The sequence below is a fragment of the Coregonus lavaretus genome, assembly GCF_964263955.1.
Source record: "Coregonus lavaretus genome assembly, chromosome: 21".
Lineage (NCBI taxonomy): Eukaryota > Metazoa > Chordata > Actinopteri > Salmoniformes > Salmonidae > Coregonus > Coregonus lavaretus.
Window position 1 is genome coordinate 13,740,146 of NC_140008.1, and position 24,523 is coordinate 13,764,668.

Genomic DNA, 24,523 nt, shown 5'->3' on the forward strand with positions numbered 1-24,523 from the left:
TGGCGCCTCTGTGCCCACAAGTGTGAGAATGCCGTGGGGTCCTATAAGTGCAGCTGCACCCAAGGCTTCAAGCTGGCCAGCGACGGCAGGAACTGTGATGGTAAGGCAGCCTTCCCAATGTTAATAGAGGTGTTTAAATCTGAGCTTCTCTCATTGGCCATCTCTTGTTTTGCCTTACTGAAGTTTGTGGTCATGTGTTTTATAAATGTATTCTCTCTCTCTCTCTTCTCTCTCTCTCTCTCTCTCTCTCTCTCTCTCTCTCTCTCTCTCTTCTCTCTCTCTCTCTCTCTTTCTCTCTCTCTCTCTCTCTCTCTCTCTCTCTCTCTCTCTCTCTCTCTCTCTCTCTCTCTCTCTCTCTCTCTCTCTCTCTCTCTCTCTCTCTCTCTCTCTCTCTCTCTCTCTCTCTCTCTCTCTCTCTCTCTCTCTCTCTCTCTCTCTCTCTCTCTCTCTCTCTCTCTCTCTCTCTCTCTCTCTCTCTTTCTCCTGTTGCTCAAGCTCATGTGCAGTACTGTGTATAGATTACTAGTATTATCTAACTGAGTTACATTGTTGTGTGTAGATCTAAATGAATGCGAGAGCAGCCCTTGCAGTCAAGAGTGTGCCAACGTGTACGGCTCCTACCAGTGCTACTGTCGCCGTGGCTACCAGCTCAGTGACAGGGATGGCATCAACTGTGAAGGTAGGAGATGATAGAACACATCTAATGAGCCATAGCCTACTGTGGAACCTAATCAGGAGCCCCATTACAGAGGTATTATTTGTCTTGACTTCCTGTACCCTTTATATCCTCTATTGTTTGACCTCTGATCTTTGACCTCCTCTCCAGACATTGATGAGTGTGCCTTGCCCACCGGGGGTCACATCTGCTCCTACCGCTGCCACAACACCCCCGGGAGCTTCCACTGCAACTGCCCCGCCACCGGCTACACCCTGGCCCCCAACGGACGCAGCTGCCAGGGTAAGTCCTTGCTCCTTATGGGGGTTTAGGGGTTCTCAGCATGGGGGTTATGGTCATTCTTCAGATCAGAAGGTTGCTGGTTTGAATCCCCGAGGTGAAAAATATGTTGATGTACCCTTGAGCAAGCAACATAACCCTAATTGCTCCTGTAAGTTGCTCTGGATAAGAGCGTCTGCTAAATGAATAAAATGTAACAGTGATAATTCTGTGAACCAAACTTCTGTAATGAGTAGCCTGAGACCTGAAGAGTTGCATTAGCTCCCATTGCTAATGCCTAGGCTTTAGCTCAGCGGTCTCGTGACGCGCAGGAGACCGATGTTTGAGCCGAGTTTTCATGTTTAATATATAGGATTGTAAATTTTTTGGGTTCTGAATTGATTAATTTCTCTTCCTGTTCAGATGTTGATGAGTGTGTGACAGGGACACACACCTGCTCTGAGACAGAGAGCTGCTTCAACGTGCAGGGTGGATTCAGATGCTTGTTCTTTGAGTGTCCACCCAACTATCGCCGAGCAGGGGAGAAGTGAGTACCTACCTACCTACCTAAGGTCTCTCTCTCGAATACTGGGGGTATATGCCTGTTTTTAGTTCACAGTATCACAAGGTCACCAGGTATGGAGTTCTCAGTTAAGTTCTCATTGACCAAGGGGGATGACTTTATGTAACTCCTTGTTAATCAGGAGAACAACCCTTTTCACACTACTGAGCCAAACTGAGTCCAGTCAAGGCAAGCATTACTGTGCTGGCCTGGCTAAGCATTGTGAAACGAAAAACATCCCTGCCAGCAGAGTATGGTCAGGTTGGTCCTAAAGTGTGGATCAGGCACAAGTTATTTTATGGCCACTGTTCTACAGTGTATACACAACCTAAACCCCAAACCCAACCTAAACCCCAAACCCAAACCCAACCTCAACCCCAAACCCAACCTCAACCCCAACCCCAACCTCAACTCCAACTCCAACTCCAACTCCAACCCCTACCTCTCTATTGAAGCTGTGCATGCCCAATGTTGATGCTTAATGACTTCAGTTTTAGGATTCAGTCAAAGCATGTTCTGTTAATGCAGGCAGTTGAATGACAAAATGTAATACTTTCCTTGAGATGTTCTTGCATGACCCTACAGGGGGCAGTGTGACACCTACTGGTCCACAGAAACACATGAGGCTGACTTTGTCCCTACCCACCTAGCCCCACCCAGCTACCAGCATGCCATGCACGGCAAATCAAACTTATACCTCTCTTTTGTTTTCTGTTTGTTCTATCTGTCTGTCTTTGTCTTGTCCTGTCCTGTCTCTTGCCCCTCTCTCTTCTTACAGTCGTTGTGAACGCTTGCTTTGCAATCAGACTAGCGAGTGCCTGGCCTCGCCTCTGAGAATAACCTACTACCACCTCACCTTCCCCACCAACATCCCCGTGCCCACCAACGTCTTCCGCATGGGCCCGTCCAACACCGTGCCCGGAGACCACGTCCAGATTGCCATAGTCGGCGGCAACAAAGGCGACTTCTTCAGCGCGCAGAGAGTGCCCTCTGGTGGTGTAATGGCTGTGACGAGGCCCATCACAGAGCCGCAGGACTTTGAGCTGTCTCTGGAGATGAGACTGCTGCGTTACGGCACCACCAGCACCTACCTAGCCAAAGTCCTGGTGTTTGTTGTCCAGGAGCAGCCCATCCTACCCTATAACGCCATCCCCGAGTAGAGGGGAGTAGCATAGAGTAACAACAATAACAGCCAAAAAAGAGCAAACACTTCCATGATAAGCAAGCTCATACACAGTTGACATAGACCAGAAGCAGCATTTTTCTGTAATTTGTGTCCTTGTTTTTGGTCTTATTGTGGTTTTTTGATTACTGTAGCTATTCCAAGTATAGGCCCGCAAAATAGGCAAAATGTAATGTACTCTGTTGGAATAGCCGCTAGGTGGCACTCTAGGGCAGGGTATTGAGGTAGTGGCCTGGGGATGCCAATTGATTACTGTATGTGAATTATCATTTGCATGGTGTAGTTGTAGTCCAACATTATCTAATGGTTGATTTGTTTAATGAAATGTTTTGTATTAAAATTGGAATAGACACAATAGACGTTCAATTCTGACACATTTTTTTAACATATGTTTTGTGGACAGCACCAGAGATAGAATTTTTTATTTCAGTAATACATAGCTGGGGGAACTATGACCTGTAAAGCAAGTATGCACTTAATGTTTGGGGTAAGATTATGTGGTTTGTGAAAACGTATTTTCAGTGGCATAGGTACATCTGTTGAATAGAACTGTGATATTCCAGTAGGTGAGTATCAGTGTTTTAAATAGCATATGAAATAGCATATTAGCACTGTCAAGTAATGGTTGATTTGGTGGAAGCAGTTAATTGGTGGATCCACATCCTTCTAATGTGGTCTCACATCCTGACCTAGACTACTTGATATTTTAGGAATAATGTGAAATGCACAGATATATTCCACTGCATACTGAGGGTGTAAAACCAAGCAGACAGTGACTCAAAGGCAAGCCAGAGTAAGTGACAGGCGAAGGATGCAGTCGTGGAAGACTTGGAAATATGCGAGGTACAGAGAAAGAGTATAAATAGCCTAACATGCTGTTAGGCCACTAGTCAGAGCCTGTCTGGGCTGCGTCTTACAATAACTGTAAATTCATCCATGGGTCCCAGGTTTCTCCTGACCTGTCAGGGCAGTAAGGATACACCTGTCTAGTCGGGACATCCTTAAAAATAAAAACATGGTGGTCTGTGCACAGCTACAGATGAAGGATTTTAATTTGATCACCCTGTTGCAGGATAACTTTTCTACAACTCAGGAAATCTAAAACCTGTAGTGTATTTGAGGTTTAAAAAGGCTTCTGAAGTTTGTAATTTCCACTTTGAGATTTCAGACTTGATTTTCCCTTATGAAAAATGTATCAACCCCTTCAAAAATGTCAATTAATTATAATCCACACAATAATTCACATTTCCTGTTGCTGCAAGATTAGTTTCCTTCTGTAGAAAACTGGCTCAAATGAAGATCCTACATCTGTAAAGCACAATTCGTTTTTTTCTCTACTCTGACAGTGAGTTATTGGGATCTGGGTTCTGGCCGGTGGTCTGAACAATTTGTGGCGGCGCAACATCACCGCTCGGAGAATGAACGATGCCCTGCAGTGTTTGTGTTGGGGCGTTATCAATCTGCCGACTATAAATAATAATTACCCAAAAAATAAAAGGACTTTGCAGCGCTTGACCAGAGGACTTCCATTCCATCCAACAGTCTGTTTTTCTTTCTGGTCTTGAAGTATTGGTTTTTTTCTGTAGGGCTGGGTCTCTCTGGGCCACGTGAGGTGAAGAGAGAGATGAGAGGACAGGGGAATGCAATGGCCCTCCTGTGGCACCCACCCACCCACACACACACACACACACACACACACACACACACACACACACATACACACACACACACACACACACACAAAGGGCATAATTAGCCCTTCTCTCTACTTGCTGTCTAGTCTTTGATGTACCCCGCTCTGTGAGAGGGCCAGTTCACCCTGGGTCATCATAATCTTGTAAATTCACTCCGTGGCCTAGCGGAGCAGAGCGTTCGCCCAATCTTCCAGGGCCTGCTCTCTCGTCTCACTGCTGCTGCAGGCCGAGGTATTATAAACTAGAAGAACATTTGTGGCTTTGGCCGGGACCAAAGCAAAACTTGTACCCAGGCGCTAATTGCTAATTACAAGCCCCTACCCAGCAGCGGCTTGACTTTTTGTTAGGGGCTTCTCCCCTCTCTCCATGAAAGGAGCTGTGCAACCCGAGCCGGGTTCTGGCCTGGGGTTGAGCTGCAGCTTATAGGTCCCACAAGGAGAGACAGAGAGGCATTGACAATGAGTCATGATGTAGCTATATTATACATTACACTGGAGCAGTGGTGGACGTTCACTGTACCCTATACATGTTACTCTTGGAAACCAGAGCCAAATCATGTATGCACTGGCCAGCTACTTGTCTGTTGGCATTACCTTGCGTTACCTTCCGTTTGAAGCCCATCCACACCAGACATTATCAACTGTATAAGCTGCATGTACGGTATCTTGTCTGTTTAGACTCATGGAGAAGCAGAGTTCGTTCGGTAGAGCATGGCACAACCTCACGCCCCACCAAGCGGAGGAGATTATGGCTGATGTTGAGTTGTAGAATTTGTCTTGATATGTTTCATAACCAGGACCTCCCCAGGGCAATGATGATTTAAATAGGGGTCTCTGTCCCTGGTGCTTGGGGGTGAAAGCCTGCAGAGAAGCAGTTCCTCTCAGATTCCAGGACAGGTTCCTGGCAGCGTAGCGGTCCTGTAGCTGTAGGTATGTGGGTGGGTGGCATTTGTTTCAGCGGGGTCTCCCCTCACCCTAAGCTGCCACTGATTAGATTGTGAAATAAACAGAGTCTTAAATAATGGGATGAGAGCAGCTCGGAGCGCTCTGGGAGTTGTCTAGTCATGTTCTTCACAATTTAGGAGACTTTTAGAACCCCCCTCGTCCCATAAATTCTCCTCAAGAGATTATCGGATACGAAGCCGGGGACACGCTCAACAAATCCAAATATTTTCCCATCTCCTCGTAGTATTTCATATTTCACTTCTCTTCTCCCCACACAACACAACCACTGCATCAGAAACCAAACAATCAATGGCAACCAGAGCCTCCACTAGCCAGCTACACTCTGGCTACTGTGTGATCTTTGGCCGTCGTTGTTTTATCATTCTTGCTAGCCAGATACAGTACTGATGTTTTTGATGTAGAATACTTTCTCCAGCCTCCCCGCTGTAGTTGGACAGATTGTGTTTGTGTTGCGGTTGTTGCCTGCTGTGTTCTTGATTGTGCAGTATACTTCTCCCTTGGAATAGGATGCCCTGTCATTGTGAGCTTCAGGGGAGGAACTGAAGGCGGTTTGTGCCTAAGGCTTTTTATAATCTCTCCCTAAAGGTCAGAGTTTGTGTGGGTGTGTGCATGTGTGTGTGTCAGGTAGCTTAGTGGGTAAGAGCGTTGTGCCAGTAACCGAAAGGTCGCTGGTTCTAATCCCCGAGCCGACTAGGTGAAAAATCTGCCGATGTGCCCTTGAGCAAGGCACTTAACCCTAATTGCTCCTGTAAGTCGCTCTGGATAAGAGCGTCTGCTAAATGACTTAAATGTGTCCTCTCTCAGCAGGGCAAGGGTCGAGCGCTCAGACACCGTCCGCTGTGTGAAGTCGTGCCAGCCCAATGACATCAGCTGTGTCCTGGACCCTGTACACTCCATCTCCCACACCTTCATTTCCATGCCTACCTTCAGGGAGTTCACCAGGCCAGAAGGTAGGGGGCGATCTCTCATGCACTTATTTAGATTACATCACACTTTTTATCACATCAAATGTTTTTTTCACTGCCAGCATGTTATGTGAAAACATACTTGTAAGTATATTCCTTTTTATGTTACCTTGATGTCCAAAACATCTTGCCCAAAAAAGTCCATGGGATAGACTAGCCTCCTGTCCAGGGGGTGTGCTTATACATCAAGCTGCCTCACGCTTCATAATGAGCTGTTTCGGCTGGCAAAATCCAAGGCTCTTGCAAGGCTACTTACTTACTTGCCCAAAATCAGCTAATGCTTAAAGAACGACTGCCTTTCAAAAGCAACTAATCCCTTTGAAAATGGCCTATGTGACATCAATATGAGTCAGAAACAGTTATTCTAGTGTCAAAATTGACTACAAAGTGTAAATGGGATAATTTTGGTCATAAAGTCAGTCTCGTCTAAAACGGAGTTTGGAACATCCATGCGTCACAATGGGTAAATTAATGTTGGGTTTTGATTTGACGATCTCCATTTGTCCACTAACATGGGATGAACAGCTGCGGTGATTGCTCTCTTGAGAAATACTGCACCAAACATCTTAGTTAGATGTAAAATTGCACAACGAGAACATCCTCAGCAAAAACGTAAACATTTATTACAGATTTCTTGAGATTTCTTAGATTGATTCTGGGAATTTTGAAAACGTGAAATAGGCTTCCTCGTCTACAGTGTCTCATGGGGGACAAATATCATTAACCAAATGCGGAATGGGTCAGGAAACACACCTCCAAGACTGAAATCTCAAACCGAGACAACCTAAGTCCTACATGTGGTGCACATTTCAGATGCACTCCTCCTCAACTTCATGGGAAGTTAAGTCCTTGTTGTTTCTCATAAGCTCCTCGTCGGGGTGTTTAGGACTTGCAGGCCTCCAACTGAACAACAGTTCCTCATCCCTGTCATGACCCCCTCTGCACACAATAAACCCCAAGCTCAGCTGCCTCCCATTTTATTGTCTTCCTCCGAGGAGAAGTTGGCACGAGCCTGGCCGTTGCAATCCCAGCCTGATTATGAGGGTTTAAAGCTCTGTAAAGCTCTTTTGTCTCTAATTGTTATCTTCTTCCAACAGAGATAGTTTTCCTGAGAACCATGTCGCCGGCGCACTCCTCCCCCCACATCAGCTCCGACATCGTCTTCGACATCCTGGAGGGAAATGTCCAGAACTCCTTCGACATCGTCAAGCGTCAGGAGCACGGTGTAATCGTGGGTGAGTGGAAAGAAAGAAGGAGCGAAGGGATGCAGCTAGCTAGGCCATACGTCGTTTGACTTGAGTTGAGGTCTGAGTAACTCATCAAGTCACAAGGGCCAAATAACAATAGCAGCCAATCACTAGTTCCGAGGCCTCCCTGGATAGATGTTCAAACAAGCGGTTTTCTGACCTAATTTTGCATTGCGTAAGGGCTTTTTTTATATATACAAACCAAACGCATGTGTGTGTCTCCATGTGAGAGCTGAGGAGAAGAAGAAGAAAGAGAAGCTTTGGTTTGAGAAGCATGAACTTCTCCATCATAAGGATGCTTCCGTGACATAAGTACATCGGACTAACTCTTCTAATGCCATTTGCACCCTGGTGGCATTTGGTAGCTGGCAACGTCTTCTGTGGCCCTTCATGTCTCCATCCTCTAGGAAGCTGTCCTTTGGGTTGTCTTCTAGACCAATGAAGGACGGCTTTCTCTTCTTTCTCCACCAAACATTTGGCATCAGTTTGTCCCACTCTTCTGCACCATTTAATTCACTTACTGACCGCCATGTTTTTTCCACTCCTTAAGCAACAAAGCCTTTCTTCTCCCCAACAGATTATTGTGTCTATAATGTACAGAGATGGCTTATACTTTTGCATATCAAGCAGTCTGGATGGGCATAATATATTTTCATGTGCGTATGTACATTTCTATGACAAATATCAGTCTTTATTAGGGTTGCAAAGGAGGGTATAATACTGGAAACCTTCAACATTTACCAGTAAATTACCAGAATTTTGGTATCTTTCAAGTATTTTTTGTAATCTATCACATGACATCTAGTGGCCCTTTTGGGTACTTCAAATGATCACAGATGTCTGTAATAATCTCTGGCCCTCTGTGTGGCCTTATCACATGTAAAATATATGAAATCATTAAATAAGATGATTTAAAAATAAAAAATATATATACAGTGAGAGAAAAAAGTATTTGATCCCCAGCTGATTTTGTACGTTTGCCACTGACAAAGAAATGATCAGTCTATTATTTGAATGGTAGGTATATTTGAACAGTGAGAGACAGAATAACAACAAAAAAATCCAGAAAAACGCATGGCAAAAATGTTATAAATTGATTTGCATTTTAATGAGGGAAATAAGTATTTGACCCCTCTGCAAAACATGACTTAGTACTTGGTGGCAAAACCCTTGTTGTCACAGAGGTCAGACGTTTCTTGTAGTTGGCCACCAGGTTTGCACACATCTCAGGAGGGATTTTGTCCCACTCCTCTTTGCAGATCTTCTCCAAGTCATTAAGGTTTCGAGGCTGACGTTTGGCAACTCGAACCTTCAGCTCCCTCCACAGATTTTCTATGGGATTAAGGTCTGGAGACTGGCTAGGCCACTCCAGGACCTTAATGTGCTTCTTCTTGAGCCACTCCTTTGTTGCCTTGGCCGTGTGTTTTGGGTCATTGTCATGCTGGAATACCCATCCACAACCCATTTTCAATGCCCTGGCTGAGGGAAGGAGGTTCTCACCCAAGATTTGTCGGTACATGGCCCCGTCCATCGTCCTTTGATGCGGTGAAGTTGTCCTGTCCCCTTAGCAGAAAAACACCCCCAAAGCATAATGTTTCCACCTCCATGTTTGACTGTGGGAATGGTGTTCTTGGGGTCATAGGCAGCATTCCTCCTCCTCCAAACACGGCGAGTTGAGTTGATGCCAAAGAGCTCCATTTTGGTCTCATCTGACCACAACACTTTCACCCAGTTCTCCTCTGAATGATTCAGATGTTAATTGGCAAACTTCAGACGGGCATGTATATGTGCTTTCTTGAGCAGGGGGACCTTGCGGGCGCTGCAGGATTTCAGTCCTTCACGGCGTAGTGTGTTACCAATTGTTTTCTTGGTGACTATGGTCCCAGCTGCCTTGAGATCATTGACAAGATCCTCCCGTGTAGTTCTGGGCTGATTCCTCACCGTTCTCATGATCATTGCAACTCCACGAGGTGAGATCTTGCATGGAGCCCCAGGCCGAGGGAGATTGACAGTTATTTTGTGTTTCTTCCATTTGCGAATAATCGCACCAACTGTTGTCACCTTCTCACCAAGCTGCTTGGCGATGGTCTTGTAGCCCATTCCAGCCTTGTGTAGGTCTACAATCTTGTCCCTGACATCCTTGGAGAGCTCTTTGGTCTTGGCCATGGTGGAGAGTTTGGAATCTGATTGATTGATTGCTTCTGTGGACAGGTGTCTTTTATACAGGTAACACGCTGAGATTAGGAGCACTCCCTTTAAGAGTGTGCTCATAATCTCAGATCGTTACCTGTATAAAAGACACCTGGGGGCCAGAAATCTTTCTGATTGAGAGGGGGTCAAATACTTATTTCCCTCATTAAAATGTAAATCAATTTATAACATTTTTGACATGCGTTTTTCTGGATTTCTTTGTTGTTATTCTGTCTCTCACTGTTCAAATAAACCTACCATTAAAATTATAGACTGATCATTTCTTTGTCAGTGGGCAAACGTACAAAATCAGCAGGGGATCAAATACTTTTTTCCCTCACTGTAATGACAAAGCTGTAAAACATGATCCTAAATATACAAACCATCAACTTAGTGAATACAATTGGTGTTTAATAGGAGGGTTTCAGCATGAAATATCCTTTATATATTTTTTACACACTTTTATGTATTTTACTATTTTTATATGTATTTGTTGTCAATGTTTTGGCGTCAAACTGGTGGCAGTTGTGAACACAGTCAATTGTTGGAAGAGTTGCAGAGTTAATTTAAAATAATGCCATTATTAATTAGATGCTTTTTCCATTAATTAGGCTATTTATTATTGAACCATATGGTCTATCTACTAGAAACTCATGGACAATATGGACACAGATATAACAAATGAATACTATATATGAATAAAGTTTTTAAGAGTTATTCAAGTATAAATTGCCAAAGTTACAATAGATTGACATAGATTTTCTGTTAATTACCAAAATTCCTGAATATTCCAGGAACTTTGGTAAATTACCGGTAGCTTTGCAACACTAGTCCTTATACAGGCCTTGAGACGGTAATGGTACCCCACTTAACCCACTCAACCAAGGATCAGATCCAAGTCTGTTGCTGTAGAACAGAGAAGAGAGGAGCCTCGGTGGGTGTGACTGCATGCGGAGCCTCTGTAGTGTAGTAGCACATCCTTTTACCCTCCACTGGTCTGGTGAGGATCCAGTGCTGCTCACTGTGTCTGGGAGAGAGGAACCGAAGCCTGGCTCCAGGAGGACGGGGGTGTACTGGGCCCGGGGATGACACATAGTTGGGCCTGCCTGGATGTTATTGTTTTGGCTCTGCGATGGGAGGATGGAGGGATGCGGGCAGTGGAAGGAGAGAGTGAGAGATACACACTGTGCTGATGGATGAAGGGATGGCCTGTCACAACCTACCACAGGAGGCTGCTGAGGGGAGGGAACGGAGTCAATGGAATGGCATCAAAACACATGGAAACCATGTTTTTAAAGTACTTGATGCCATTCCACTAATTCTGTTCCAGCCATTACCACAAACCGATCCTCCCCAATTAAGGTACCACCAACCTCCTGTGCTACGTACATCTGTCTCTTCCCAGAACGGAGAGGGATTAAGAGAGTGTAAACAAAGTGGAGAGTGAGAGGGCCAAGCAGTCATCAGCTCATATGCTATGTGCACACGCAAGGTCTCACACTGCACACATACAAACACACCCATATATGTGTACACACATGCAGACACATGTGCCCACACACGAGTGTACACAAAGATTATTAGTCTAACAACCACACAATACCCACTGGGCATAGATGTAAATTCTCAACGTCTATTCCAATGACGTGGAAACAACGTTGATTCAACCAGTGTGTGCCCAGTGGGTAGAGTACAGATATCATCTATTGAGTTTTGTGGTTATCATTTTGTTACTGGGGGGGTATAATTGTGTGTGTGTGTGTGTGTGTGTGTGTGTGTGTGTGTGTGTGTGTGGGGGGTATAATTGTGTGTGTGTGTGTGTGTGTGTGGGGGGGGGTATAATTGTGTGTGTGTGTGTGGGGGGGGGGGGGGGGGGGGGTATAATTGTGTGTGTGTGTGTGTGTGTGTGTGTGGGGGGGGGGGTATAATTGTGTGTGTGTTGAGCTAACCTTTGGTACTTGGGACATACGTCACCCCTCCTCAGAAGTTAAATGTGTGTGTTTGTGAGAGAATGTGTGTGACCAATGCTTGTGTATATGTGTGTCTCGCTGTGTGTGTGTGTGTGTGTGTGTGTGTGTGTGTGTGTGTGTGTGTGTGTGTGTGTGTGTGTGTGTGTGTGTGTGTGTGTGTGTGTGTGTGTGTGTGTGTGTGTGTGTGCGTGCGTGCGTGCGTGCATGTGCAAGAGAGTGTGTGTACGAATATGTGCAGAAGTAATCATGGGCCCTAGTGATTCATGTGGTTAAATGTATTGTTCCATTTCCCCCCACCAGCCCTCAGTGTCTCGTTGAGCATTAGAGCGCTTTATATGGCTACCACATGAAAGACCTTGCTGCCTTGTTTGTGAGGAGCCACTTCTCTCCCAAACCCTTGGGATGCTTATTGGATGCAGCTCTCGCATGTTAGCCATAGTCGTCCATGTTGAGTGGCTCTGCTGACGAGGCTTTGGTCAGTGACTGTCTGCTGTGAAGTGTGGTGTCCATGTCGTGATCAGCTATAGGATTTGGTTTATTCAAAAAAATTTACATTTTTACATTTTAGTCATTTAGCAGACGCTCTTATCCAGAGCGACTTACAATTAGTGAGTGAATACATTTTTCATACTGGCCCCCCGTGGGAACTCAGTGGTGGTGCTCTGCTCTGGTTCGTTTGGCTGGTGGCTGTAGCTCTGTAACTCTGTAGCTCTGTAGCTCTGTGGCTCTGTGGCTCTGTGGCTCTGTGGTTCTGTAGCTCTGTAGCTCTGTAGCTCTGTGGCTCTGTGGCTCTGTGGCTCTGTGGCTCTGTGGTTCTGTAGCTCTGTGGCTCTGTAACGCTGTAGCTCTGTGGCTCTGTGGCTCTGTAGCTCTGTGGCTCTGTAACTCTGTAGCTCTGTAGCTGTGGCTCTGTAGCTCTGTGGCTCTGTGGCTCTGTAGCTCTGTAGCTCTGTAGCTCTGTGGCTCTGTAGCTGTGGCTCTGTAGCTCTGTAGCTCTGTAGCTCTATGGCTCTGTAGCTCTGTGGCTCTGTAGCTCTGTGGCTCTGTGGCTCTGTGGCTCTGTAACTATGTAGCTCTGTGGCTCTGTGGCTCTGTGGCTCTGTGGCTCTGTGGCTCTGTAGCTCTGTGGCTCTGTGGCTCTGTGGCTCTGTAGCTCTGTAGCTCTGTGGCTCTGTAGCTGTGGCTCTGTAGCTCTGTAGCTCTGTAGCTCTATGGCTCTATAGCTCTGTGGCTCTGTAGCTCTGTGGCTCTGTAGCTCTGTGGCTCTGTGGCTCTGTAACTATGTAGCTCTGTGGCTCTGTGGCTCTGTGGCTCTGTGGCTCTGTAGCTCTGTAGCTCTGTAGCTCTGTGGCTCTGTAGCTAGCTGACGTGTAGGCTGTCTGTAAGAGTTGCGTAAGAATCTACTTTATGAACAAGAGGAAAATCCTCCTTTGTATTCACCAATCGTGTTTTTAATAGACTGACCGCTTTGACCAGGGTAAGCCATTTAAGTTTGGTACACTGCTAATTTGGGAGAATGATTGAGTTGATTCTCTGTTTCACACACTGACGCACAGTCTCACCCATACACACACACACTGGCTATACAACGAGCCAAACACTGCAAGAGAGCTGAACCACTCTTCCCCAGTCATCCATCAGTGTTACAGGAGAGGTTTTCCCAGCTCTGTCAGTCTGGGTGACAGCCTTGACAGCCAGCCACATCTGTGCAAACACAACAGCCCCTCAATGCTCAGGAAAACATGATCACAACCAATCATACAATCACGGAATCCAATGTCCTGGAGCCCAGTGACTAGCCTAGCTCCACGTACAGCCAGGACCACACAGCAGACGTCTTACTGAGTCTTACGCCCCTGCAGGTAGAGCTGAAGTAGATCCACCTTCGTGGTATGTCATCACTAAGACAACATCTCTGGCACATCAGATGATGCATATTCGGAAAGACAAACAGTGAAGGAAGAGGTATGCATTACTCAGACTGTCTTGCACTGTCATCCATGCACTTCTGATTAGGGCAGATTGTTTGAGGACGACGTCTGTTTGAAGGGAAATTATGATAATAGGATGATTGATTCTGGCAGCCAGCAGGTGAACTGCAGAGCTACTCCCTTTAAAAACAAGGGTTCTGCGGTTCTGTGGTCTACAGCATGGGGAGCAGGTGGGGGTCCGGAATCAGGGGCTTTCCTGTGATGCAGCATGTGTTGGTGGTGGTGGTGTGTGTGTGTGTGTGTGTGTGTGTGTGTTTGTGTTTGGCGTGCTACAGATTGGTGGTGGTCTCTCCATTCATCTTCCATGGTGTTGGTGGTTCCCCCTGTTTGACTTTGTCTGCCAGGCCACACTTTCACAGTGGGATTAATATTGTCTTAACAACACTCCCAGTGAATGCATGATGTGGATGGACTGAGCTCACGTCATGCTCCTGTTAGCAGGCAGAGGTAGCTATGGTTTGAATGGGGCTGTGGGTGGGAATAGGGCTGGGGCTGGGACTGTGGGTGGGAATGGGGCTGAGACTGTGGGTGGGAATGGGGCTGGGGCTGAGGCTAATGTAGCAACGTGTGAAATATGTGGGAGAAGAATAAGGATAAGGATGGATACTAGAAGAAGTAGCATATTTTTCACAGAAGGGCAACACTTTTCCCTCTGGCCACCGTGAGAGTTGGGAAGTGAGCAAACCATCACAGGCAAGTTCCTAAACCTCAACCTTTGGTGACGCTAGTATCTTAGTAAATCAAACCTTCAGTCAATGGGGCACTTACTGGACTGAAGACTGAGACGCCACAGCAAGATTCCAACCATTCTAGAACGCAGGTAGAAATATGCCTCTGTGGTTCTGAGTTATAGCCAGACAATATGGGAGCTAGCTCAGTTGGTAGAGCATGGCGTTTGCAACGCCAGGGTTGTGGGTTCGTTTCCCACGGGGGGCCAGTATGAAAATAAAAAGGAATAATGTATGCACTAACTGTAAGTCGCTCTGGATAAGAGCGTCTGCTAAATGACGTAAAATGTAAATGTAAAAAAATATGAAAGGCCTATTTACGATGTCATTGGCATGGAGGTGACAGGCCCACTGTGTCCGTTAGCTCCATGAATGAAGGAGTGTCTGTCACTGTATGTGACTGGTCAGGTACTTTATGTGCTGGTGGCGGTCAATGGAGCAGTTCACAGCAGCTGGTGGAATTTGGGCCTGGTGTGTCAGAGCAGGTGTTAAGGACACAGTGGGGCTTCAGGCGTGCTTCCTAAATGGAACCCTATGCTATTACCTGGTCGAAAGACAGGTAGTGCACTATATAGGGAATAGGGTGGCATTTCAGACGTACTCTAGCTTGTGGTTGAGTGTATTAGTATGGAGGGAACTAAGAACAGAAATCTGCAGGTTATATAGTGTGATAAGCAGAGAAAGCCTCCTCGCGGCAGAGAGAGAGAGAGAGAGAGAGAGAGAGAGAGAGAGAGAGAGAGAGAGAGAGAGAGAGAGAGAGAGGTTGTCTGTCTGTCTGTCAGGGGATGATCATGAATTATGACATGGCATCAGCAGGCCCACCAGAGCAGGCCAAGCCCATGAGGAATCCATGCCTGCCTGTCACTGAGGGGATTAGTACAGCTAATCAAAACAGTGTCTTCTCCACCCGACAACCCCACAGCACAGCCAAACACACAACGCCTTCTCTTCCCGGGGTGGTCTACACTGATGTTTGATAGTGTTTCACACGCACACATGCACACACAGAATGTACAGTGCCTTCGGAAAGTATTAAGACCCCTTGACTTTTTCCACATTTTGTTACGTTACAGCCTTATTCTAAAATGGATTAAATTGTTTTTTCCCCTCATCAATCTACACACAATACCCCATTATGACAAAGCAAAAACAGGTTTTTAGATTTTGTAGCAAATTTTTACAAAATAAAAAACAGAAATATCCATTTACATAAGTATTCAGACCCTTTACTCAGAACTTTGTTGAAGCACCTTTGGTAGCGATTACAGCCTTGAGTCTTCTTGGTTATGACGCTGCAAGCTTGGCTCACCTGTATTTGGGGAGTTTCTCCCATTCTTCTCTGAAGATCCTCTCAAGCTCTGTCAGGTTGGATGGGGAGTGTTGCTGCACAGCTATTTTCGGGTTCATGTCCGGGCACTGGCTAGGCCACTCAAGAACATTCAGAGACTTGTCCCGAAGCCACTCCTGCGTTATCTTGGCTGTGTGCTTATATTTGTTGTCCTGTTGGAAGGTGAACCTTCACCCCAATCTGTGGTCCTGAGCGCTCTGGAAAAGGTTTTCATCAAGGATCTCTCTGTACATTGCTCCGTTCATCTTTCCCTTGATCCTGACTAGTCTCCCAGTCCCTGCCGCTGAAAAACATCCCCACAGCATGATGCTGCCACCACCATGCATCACCGTAGGGATGGTGCCAGGTTTCTTTCAGAATTGGCGCTTGGCATTCAGGCCAAAGAGTTCAATCTTGGTTTCATCAGACCAGAGAATCTTGTTTCTCATGGTTTGAGAGTCCTTTAGGTGCCTTTTGGCAAACTCCAAGCGGGCTGTCATGTGCCTTTTCCTGAGGAGTGGCTTCTGTCTGGCCACTCTACCATAAAGGCGTGATTGGTGGAGTGCTGCAGAGATGGTTGTCCTTCTGGAAGGTTCTCCCATCTCCACAGAGGAACTCTGGAGCTCTGTCAGAGTGACCCTCGGGTTCTTGGTCTCCTCCCTGACCAAGGTCCTTCTCCCCAGATTGCTCAGTGTGGCCGGGTGGCCAGCTCTAGGAAGAGTCTTGGTGGTTCCATACTTTTTCCATTTAAGAATGATGGAGGCCACTGTGTTATTGGGGACCTTCAATGCTGCAGACATTTTTTGGTACCCGTCCCCAGATCTGTGCCTCGACACAATCCTGTCTCGGAGCTCTACGGACACTTCCTTCGACCTCATGGCTTGGTTTTTGATCTGACATGCACTGTCAACTGTGGGAGCTTATATAGACAGGTGTGTGCCTTTCCTGTCCAATCAATTTAATTTACTACAGGTGGACTCCAATCAAGTTGTAGAAACATCTCAAGGATGATCAATGGAAACAGGTTGCACCTGAGATCAATTTCGAGTCTCATAGCATTTCTAAAAACCTGTTTTCGCTTTGTCATTATGGGGTATTTTGTGTAGTTTGATGAGGAAGAAAATTTATTTAATCCATTTTAGAATAAGGCTGTAACGTAACAAGATGTGGAAAAAGTCAAGGGGTCTGAATACTTTCAGAATGTGCTGTATTTATATGTGCACTCCTCTGTTCACACCTGCACATACACTGTATGCCTACACACACCCTCACACACACATACTGTACACACACATTGACACACCATGGATTCTTGCTGTGTATTCATAGAATTTGCCAGACATAGCTAGCTATGTAATGTTCTACCTCCCCTTTGCTTTCCACTTGATTTGTATTGACTTGTTCATCATCCCTCCCTAGTATCTCCACAGCCACGCTGCTGCGTATTTCAGCTTTATTTTGAATATTTATATTTGACTAATTTATTATCACTTTATTTAAACTGTATGTCTTTTTGATCAATACAGATAAAAGGTGTCAGGGGATACTGGCATACCGTATCTGTTCATCAAAAATTGATCCAAAAAACGTTCACTAGGATATACGCGTTGAGGAATCTGTTACCAAGTCTACCAAATCCAGCATAATCTTTGACATTGGATGTTTTAATGCTGTGTTTCGAGATGTAGATAGAGTGCTTTCGTCTACTCTGTCCTCTGTTCCTCAGCGGTGGTTAGGTTACTGTATAAGGTCACTTTTATTACGATGTGAAGGTCACGATGAAGATAATGGTACATGGGCAATTCCACGGTGACAGAGTGAATAATAATAATAATAAGAAGAAGAATTACAGTACAGATGCAAAGTTTGAATGACAGTTTGTGCAGTTTGTTCGGTCATTCTGTAACCGAACTTTACATCTGTCTCAGCATCATTCTGTTACCTTAAAATTTGCCCATATGCTACTATATCATCAATGTTACTCATTCATCAAACAACCACTGAAAATAGAAAGTCCAAGAAAAGCAAAAACCTTTTCCTTCCAGCTAGCAACTTTTTCAATGATGTCACAACAGTGGAGAAGGACTGCATGCGTCCAGCACGGCCCCACGGTTCATTTGGGAGAGATCTGTAACTATGACTCAGTCATCGCTAATTGACCTTGAAATACCAAACCACACAAGCTCGCTTTTCAGACCGGGGGTGTGCAGCGCTCACGTCCCCTTTGGAGTGGTCAAGGGACTGTTTAGACAGCCTGGCTGGACTGCCCAACCATCAGTCAGTTGGTTGTGATCAGGAGCTATACCAAACACACAAGAAAGGCCAGTCAGGCCCGTGCCCTACGGTCCGGTCCCCAAGGAGCCTGTATGCTAATCCTAGGCTTTCCTCAGAGCGGATTGGGCCTGGGCCTGGGCCTGGGCAATGGTGTGCTCTGCCTGGCCCCTGTCCAATGGTTTTACAGCACTGAGCAAGCATCGTACCACGGCCAGCGTGTGATTATACAATACTGTGGTGAGGCCGACGCATACTTTTCATTTGTTTCTGGTGTTAAACCCGTTCATTTAGGATTTTGTCATACACTTCCTCGCCGAGTTGTAGAAACCAGAAAACCCCGAAATTGTACTGTTTACGTATAACCCTTCAATATTGTAGCCCTCGCAGCCATAGAGGTTGACAAATGCCTCCTGGCATTTGCTTCACTTTGTTTTGTGGCAGTGTCGTCTCGCTCTTCTGCCATGCATTTAAGGTTATTTTCTAATTACGGGCTATTTTATGGTGTGGTGGAATGTTCTGGGGGAACAGGGGGTTTGTGCGGCTGTGTGTTTGATGGAGGTTGGAACATGGTGGGGTCACCTCTGCACCCTGCGGCAGATACGCTACCTCAGGAACGGAACGACACGCTCCCGACTCCCAGGGATACCAGAGCAGAGTGCTTTCAGCCGTACTGTAAGCCTACCATCAGATCCTGGAATGAACTAGATACGCAAAGTAGAGGAGAGATGATATCAGTGAGAGATCTGGTATTTTCATTGTTTATGTGTACAGGTTTGCACCTCAAGTAATGACGATATGATTGTATCAAAGTAAAACCTGTTAGCTTTGTGGTTAGGCTTTCACCTCACCACAGCTCGTGACTGAGTGAAATGTTTGCAGTGATTATGTGGTTGTGGTGGTTTGGTTTCACCTCAGGTTCATAGCTAGTATGTTGAGCTCCAGGTGTCACTGTAGATGCCTTGCCTTCATGGAGGATACAGTACTCTGTGTGCTGTGGATGTGAAACATGCTGACGCGCAGAGCCCTTATGAGGCTCCTCTTCAGGTGTCAAATCTGAACTGCTCTGACTGCGCAATTAAAACATGGGATGATTGAGAGGAACAACTAGAATCTACAGCTCAGATAGCTGCTGTACCTCACTGATCAATGACTACAAGTAAGCTGCTGACAGTAGAACTGAGCATGGTACCTGAGAAAGGACTGAGCAGCCCAGCATCAGCCTCAAAACACAATCTTGTCATGTTTTTGCAAAAATGAAAACATCACAATATACAGTAAGATGTTTTTGTCAATGCATTGCATTCACTTTGAAAAGACGAGTGTCATAGGGTTGACAGACAGACAGACATACCTATACACTCACAGACAGACAGACAGGCAGGCAGGCAGTTTCATAAAGTCAATCTAAAATATTGTGAACGATATCCTCTTTATAAGGCTCTTAGTTTCTACATCTTCAAGATCGTTGTGTCCAATGGAGGTTGAAAATGCTTTTGGGTCAATGTCAATTTAATTCACATTTCATATGCCAGGTCATGACCATCCTCTGGTAACAAATATGTAAAATGTAATCCTTCGAAAATGCCCCTTTGACCTCCAATTAAGTCCCTTCCTTTATTCATAGGAAGCTGAAATTCAATGCACGGCCCACAGGGTACACTCTTTAACAATGCCCTGAGTTTCAAGTATTTATGTTAAGAATTTACTGTTCCACAGAGGGTTGAATAAAGTGTTTTTGTGTAACTGCAGGGAGAAAATGAAGGACCATGTTGAGAATGAATTAAGCCACTTCCCATAGCCACAGGAAGCTGAACCTAAACACGGGGGGGGGGGGGGGTCATGGTTATGTAAGGGTTGTAGGTAAAACCTTCAATGGAAGAAAGGCCTTGTCGTCTGTGGGACCAAGTTTTCACTGTGAAGAGTTAATTTCACATGGTCACGTGTAGGCTTGCATTCATCGGGAGCGTCTGCTGAACGATCCCATATATGAGTTGTGTTTCTAGCCTCAACCGTTCTTCCGATGTTACTCAAAAGCACCTTAACTCTAGGGCATGCTTCCTTTCTGCCATGTGGCGGGGACAGGGGCAAATTAATTAATTCATAATTAGATTAGGCTTGGGGTTAAGTGTAGGGTTGATTAATCTTATGCTACACAAAGATAAATAACAAATTTTTCTAAACTAATCCAATCAGTTAGTTACATTTTTTGCATCCGTTACTGAAATGGTTGTTCCAGTTTAAATGGCTTAAGCATGAAACACACCGAGAATCTCACTATCGACAGACTGCCGATATGTACTTATCACAGTGGGAGGCCGTTCCTTCTCTTGCTAGAACAAAAGCGGTACCTGCTGCGTGCCGACCTGCTAGCGCCAACCAGCCGATTCCACTTGTAGAATCGCAATGCTCGTCAGTAGCCAATAATATGACTTTGAGCCAGTCAGAGATCACGAACCCCCACGAGGGGGAGCCAACAGGAGTGACAACAAAAAGGAAAAAAGAGGGCATTTCCTCTCTACATCCGCGGTTAAATGTAATTAGTCAGCCACACTTCATATGCAATGTAGACTATGGGATGGTAGCTAAGTAAGTGCACAGATGCAATGCATACAACACTAAATGCTTCCTCCAAACTAGCTATCTGACCTCTGTAGCTAGTATTGACATTATAATGAAATCACAATGGATTAGTTTCCATGAAACAGCTGCCTGTATTAGCTGCTGAGCTAGTGCAATGTCCTTAGCTAGCTAGCTAGCTATGTTGTGCTAGCTAGCGAATATGCTAATGCTAGCTAGCCAGCTAAGCATTTGGTTATGGGCTGGCACTGGCAGTATGGGATTATGGAGAGTAAATTAAATTGTTTCTTCGCCCTCTTGCTAGGTAGTTATCTATCTGTGATCATTTGGCTAGTATCAATAAGGGATTTCTACAAAATAGCAACTTTAGTGCAGATAGCTAGCTTGCTAACATTGGCTAACTAAGCAACACATACGGACATGCATTGCCAAACAACGCTACTGCCACCTTTTGGTTTGGAGTATTTTAACAAGGCTTTGTGGCTGACAACTTCAATGTCTTTGCTGTGTGAACACAAAAGAGATTTACTGATGACACTCTGTTTAGAGGTGCTAATTGCTCTCGGCTGGCGAACGGTAAACAATCCTATGTACGTGTCCCCTGCTTTAGGTAGTCTCTTCCAAATATTCCTAACCCTGGCAGTCATTATGAATGCTGGTTTTGAGTGAATAAATATTCCAACTGTTGGATATCCTAACTCTGGCTGGATTCCAACAGAAATTACACATCACTTTGCAAGCCAGCATAATGTGACTTGCAGGAAGGGTTGTAATTTATTTTGGTAACTTTCCCAAATTTTACGGAAATCCCGGTTGGAAGATTCCTGGAAACAGGAGGGAATAAGCAGGAAATCAAATCAAACCAAATCAAATGTTATTTGTCATATGCGCCGAATACAACAGGTGTAGACCTTACAGTGAAATGCTTATTTACAAGCCCTTAACCAACAATGCAGTTTTAAGAAAAACAAGGGTTAAGTAAAAACTTAAAAAAAAAAATATATATATAAATAATTAAATAATTAAAGAGCAGCAGTAAAATAACAGTAGCGAGGCTATATACAGGGGGTACCGGTACAGAGTCAATGTGCGGGGGCACAGGTTAGTTGAGGTAATTGAGGTAATATGTACATGTAGGAAGAGGTAAAGTGACTATGAATAGATAATAAACAGAGAGTGGGAGGGGGGACAATGCAAATAGTCCGGGTAGTCATTTGATTAGCTGTTCATGAGTCTTATGGCTAGGGGTAGAAGCTGTTAAGAAGCATTTTGGACCTAGACTTGAGGATCTGAGGACACATGCCAAATCTTTTCAGTCTCCTGAGGGGAATAGGCTTTGTCGTGCCCTCTTCACAACTGTCTTGGTGTGTTTGGACCATGATGGTTTGTTGGTGATGTGGACACCAAGGAACTTGAAGCTCTCAACCTGTTCCACTACAGCCACGTCGATGAGAATGGGGGCATGCTCGGTCCTCCTTTTCCTGTAGTCCACAATCATCTCCTTTGTCTTGATCACGTTGAGGGAGAGGTTGTTATCCTGGCACTACACGGCCAGGTCTCTGACCTCCTCCCTATAGGATGTCTCATCGTTGTCGGTTATCAGGCCTATCACTGTTGTGTCGTTGGCAAACTTAATGATGGTGTTGGAGTCGTGCTTGGCCATACAGCCATCGGTGAACAGGGAGTACAGGAGGGGACTGAGCACGCACCCCTGAGGGGCCCCATGTTGAGGATCAGCGTGGCAGATGTGTTGTTACCTACCCTTACCACCTGGGGGCGGCCCGTCAGGAAGTCCAGGATCCAGTTTCAGAGGGAGGTGTTTAGTCCCAGGGTCCTTAGCTTAGTAATGAGCTGTGAGGGCACCATGGTGTTGAACGCTGAGCTGTAGTCAATGAATTGCATTCTCACGTAGGTGTTCCTTTAGTCCAGGTGGGAAAGGGCAGTGTGGAGTGCAATAGAGATTGCATCATCTGTGGAACTGTTGGGGCGGTATGCAAATTGGAGTGGGTCTAGGGTTTCTGGGATAATGGGATAATGGTGATGATGTGAGCCATGACCAGCCTTTCAAAGGGTCGGTAGTCATTTAGGCATGTTTTTTTTCACCTTTATTTAACCAGGTAAGCCAGTTGAGAACAAGTTCTCATTTACAACTGCGACCTGGCCAAGATAAAGCAAAGCAGTGCGATAAAAACAACAACACAGAGTTACATATGGGGTAAAACAAAACATAAAGTCAAAAATGCCACAGAAAATATATATACAGTGTGTGCAAATGTAGCAAGTTATGGAGGTAAGGCAATAAATAGTCCATAGTGCAAAATAATTACAATTAGTATTAACACTGGAATGATAGATGTGCAAGAGATGATGTGTAAATAGAGATACTGGGGTGCAAATGAGTAAAATAAATAACAATATGGAGATGAGGTAGTTGAGTGGGCTAATTTCAGAAGGGCTGTGTACAGGTGCAGTGATCGGTAAGGTGCTCTGACAACTGATGCTTAAAGTTAGTGAGGGAGATAAGAGTCTCCAGCTTCAGAGATTTTTGCAGTTCGTTCCAGTCATTGGCAGCAGAGAACTGGAAGGAATGGCGGCCAAAGGAGGTGTTGGCTTTGGGGATGACCAGTGAGATATACCTGCTGGAGCGCATACTACGGGTGGGTGTTGCTATGGTGACCAATGAGCTAAGATAAGGCGGAGATTTGCCTAGCAGTGATTTATAGATGGCCTGGAGCTGTGGGTTTGGCGACGAATATGTAGTGAGGACCAGCCAACAAGAGCGTACAGGTCACAATGGTGGGTAGTATATGGGGCTTTGGTGACAAAATGGATGGCACTGTGATAGACTACATCCAATTTGCTGAGTAGAGTGTTGGAGGCTATTTTGTAAATGACATCGCCGAAGTCAAGGATCGGTAGGATAGTCAGTTTTACGAGGGCATGTTTGGCAGCATGAGTGAAGGAGGCTTTGTTGCAAAATAGGAAGCCGATTCTAGATTTAACTTTGAATTGGAGATGCTTAATGTGAAGCTGGAAGGAGAGTTTACAGTCTAACCAGACACCTAGGTATTTGTAGTTGTCCACATACTCTAGGTCAGACCCGTTGAGAGTAGTGATTCTAGTCGGGTGGGCGGGTGCCAGCAGCATTCGATTGAAGAGCATGCATTTAGTTTTACTAGTGTTTAAGAGCAGTTGGAGGCTACGGAAGGAGTGTTGTATGGCATTGAAGCTCGTTTGGAGGTTTGTTAACACAGTGTCCAAAGAAGGGCCAGATGTATACAAAATGGTGTCGTCTGCGTAGAGGTGGATCTGAGAGTCACCAGCAGCAAGAGCGACATCATTGATATACACAGACAAAAGAGTCGGCCCAAGAATTGAACCCTGTGGCACCCCCATAGAGACTGCCATAGGTCCAGACAACAGGCCCTCCGATTTGACACATTGAACTCTATCTGAGAAGTAGTTGGTGAACCAGGCGAGGCAGTCATTTGAGAAACCAAGGCTATTTAGTCTGCCAATAAGAATGCGGTGGTTGACAGAGTCAAAAGCCTTGGCCAGGTCGATGAAGACGGCTGCACAGTACAGTCTATTATCGATCGCGGTTATAATATTGTTTAGGACCTTGAGCGTGGCTGAGGTGCACCCATGACCAGCTCGGAAACCGGATTGCATAGCAGAGAAGGTACGGTGGGATTCGAAATGGTCGGTGATCTGTTTGTTAACTTGGCTTTCAAAAACTTTTGAAAGGCAGGGCAGGATGGATATAGGTCTGTAACAGTTTGGATCTAGAGAGTCACCCCCTTTGAAGAGGGGGATGACCGCGGCAGCTTTCCAATCTCTGGGGATCTCAGACGTTACAAAGGAGAGGTTGAACAGGCTAGTAATAGGGGTTGCGACAATTTCGGCTGCTATTTTT

The 24,523-nt window shown here is 45.5% G+C and overlaps 1 protein-coding gene across 1 annotated transcript in view; it reads left to right on the top strand.

Moving 5' to 3' along the window:
• LOC311149236 (fibulin-1-like) overlaps nt 1-24,523 on the top strand; it is a 58,093-nt gene that overhangs the window by 16,675 nt on the left and 16,895 nt on the right. The window contains 6 exon segments of the mRNA XM_084186322.1: nt 1-100; nt 560-679; nt 827-958; nt 1,358-1,481; nt 6,143-6,288; nt 7,401-7,538. Of these exon segments, the coding sequence (XP_084042448.1) occupies nt 1-100; nt 560-679; nt 827-958; nt 1,358-1,481; nt 6,143-6,288; nt 7,401-7,538 (760 nt within the window).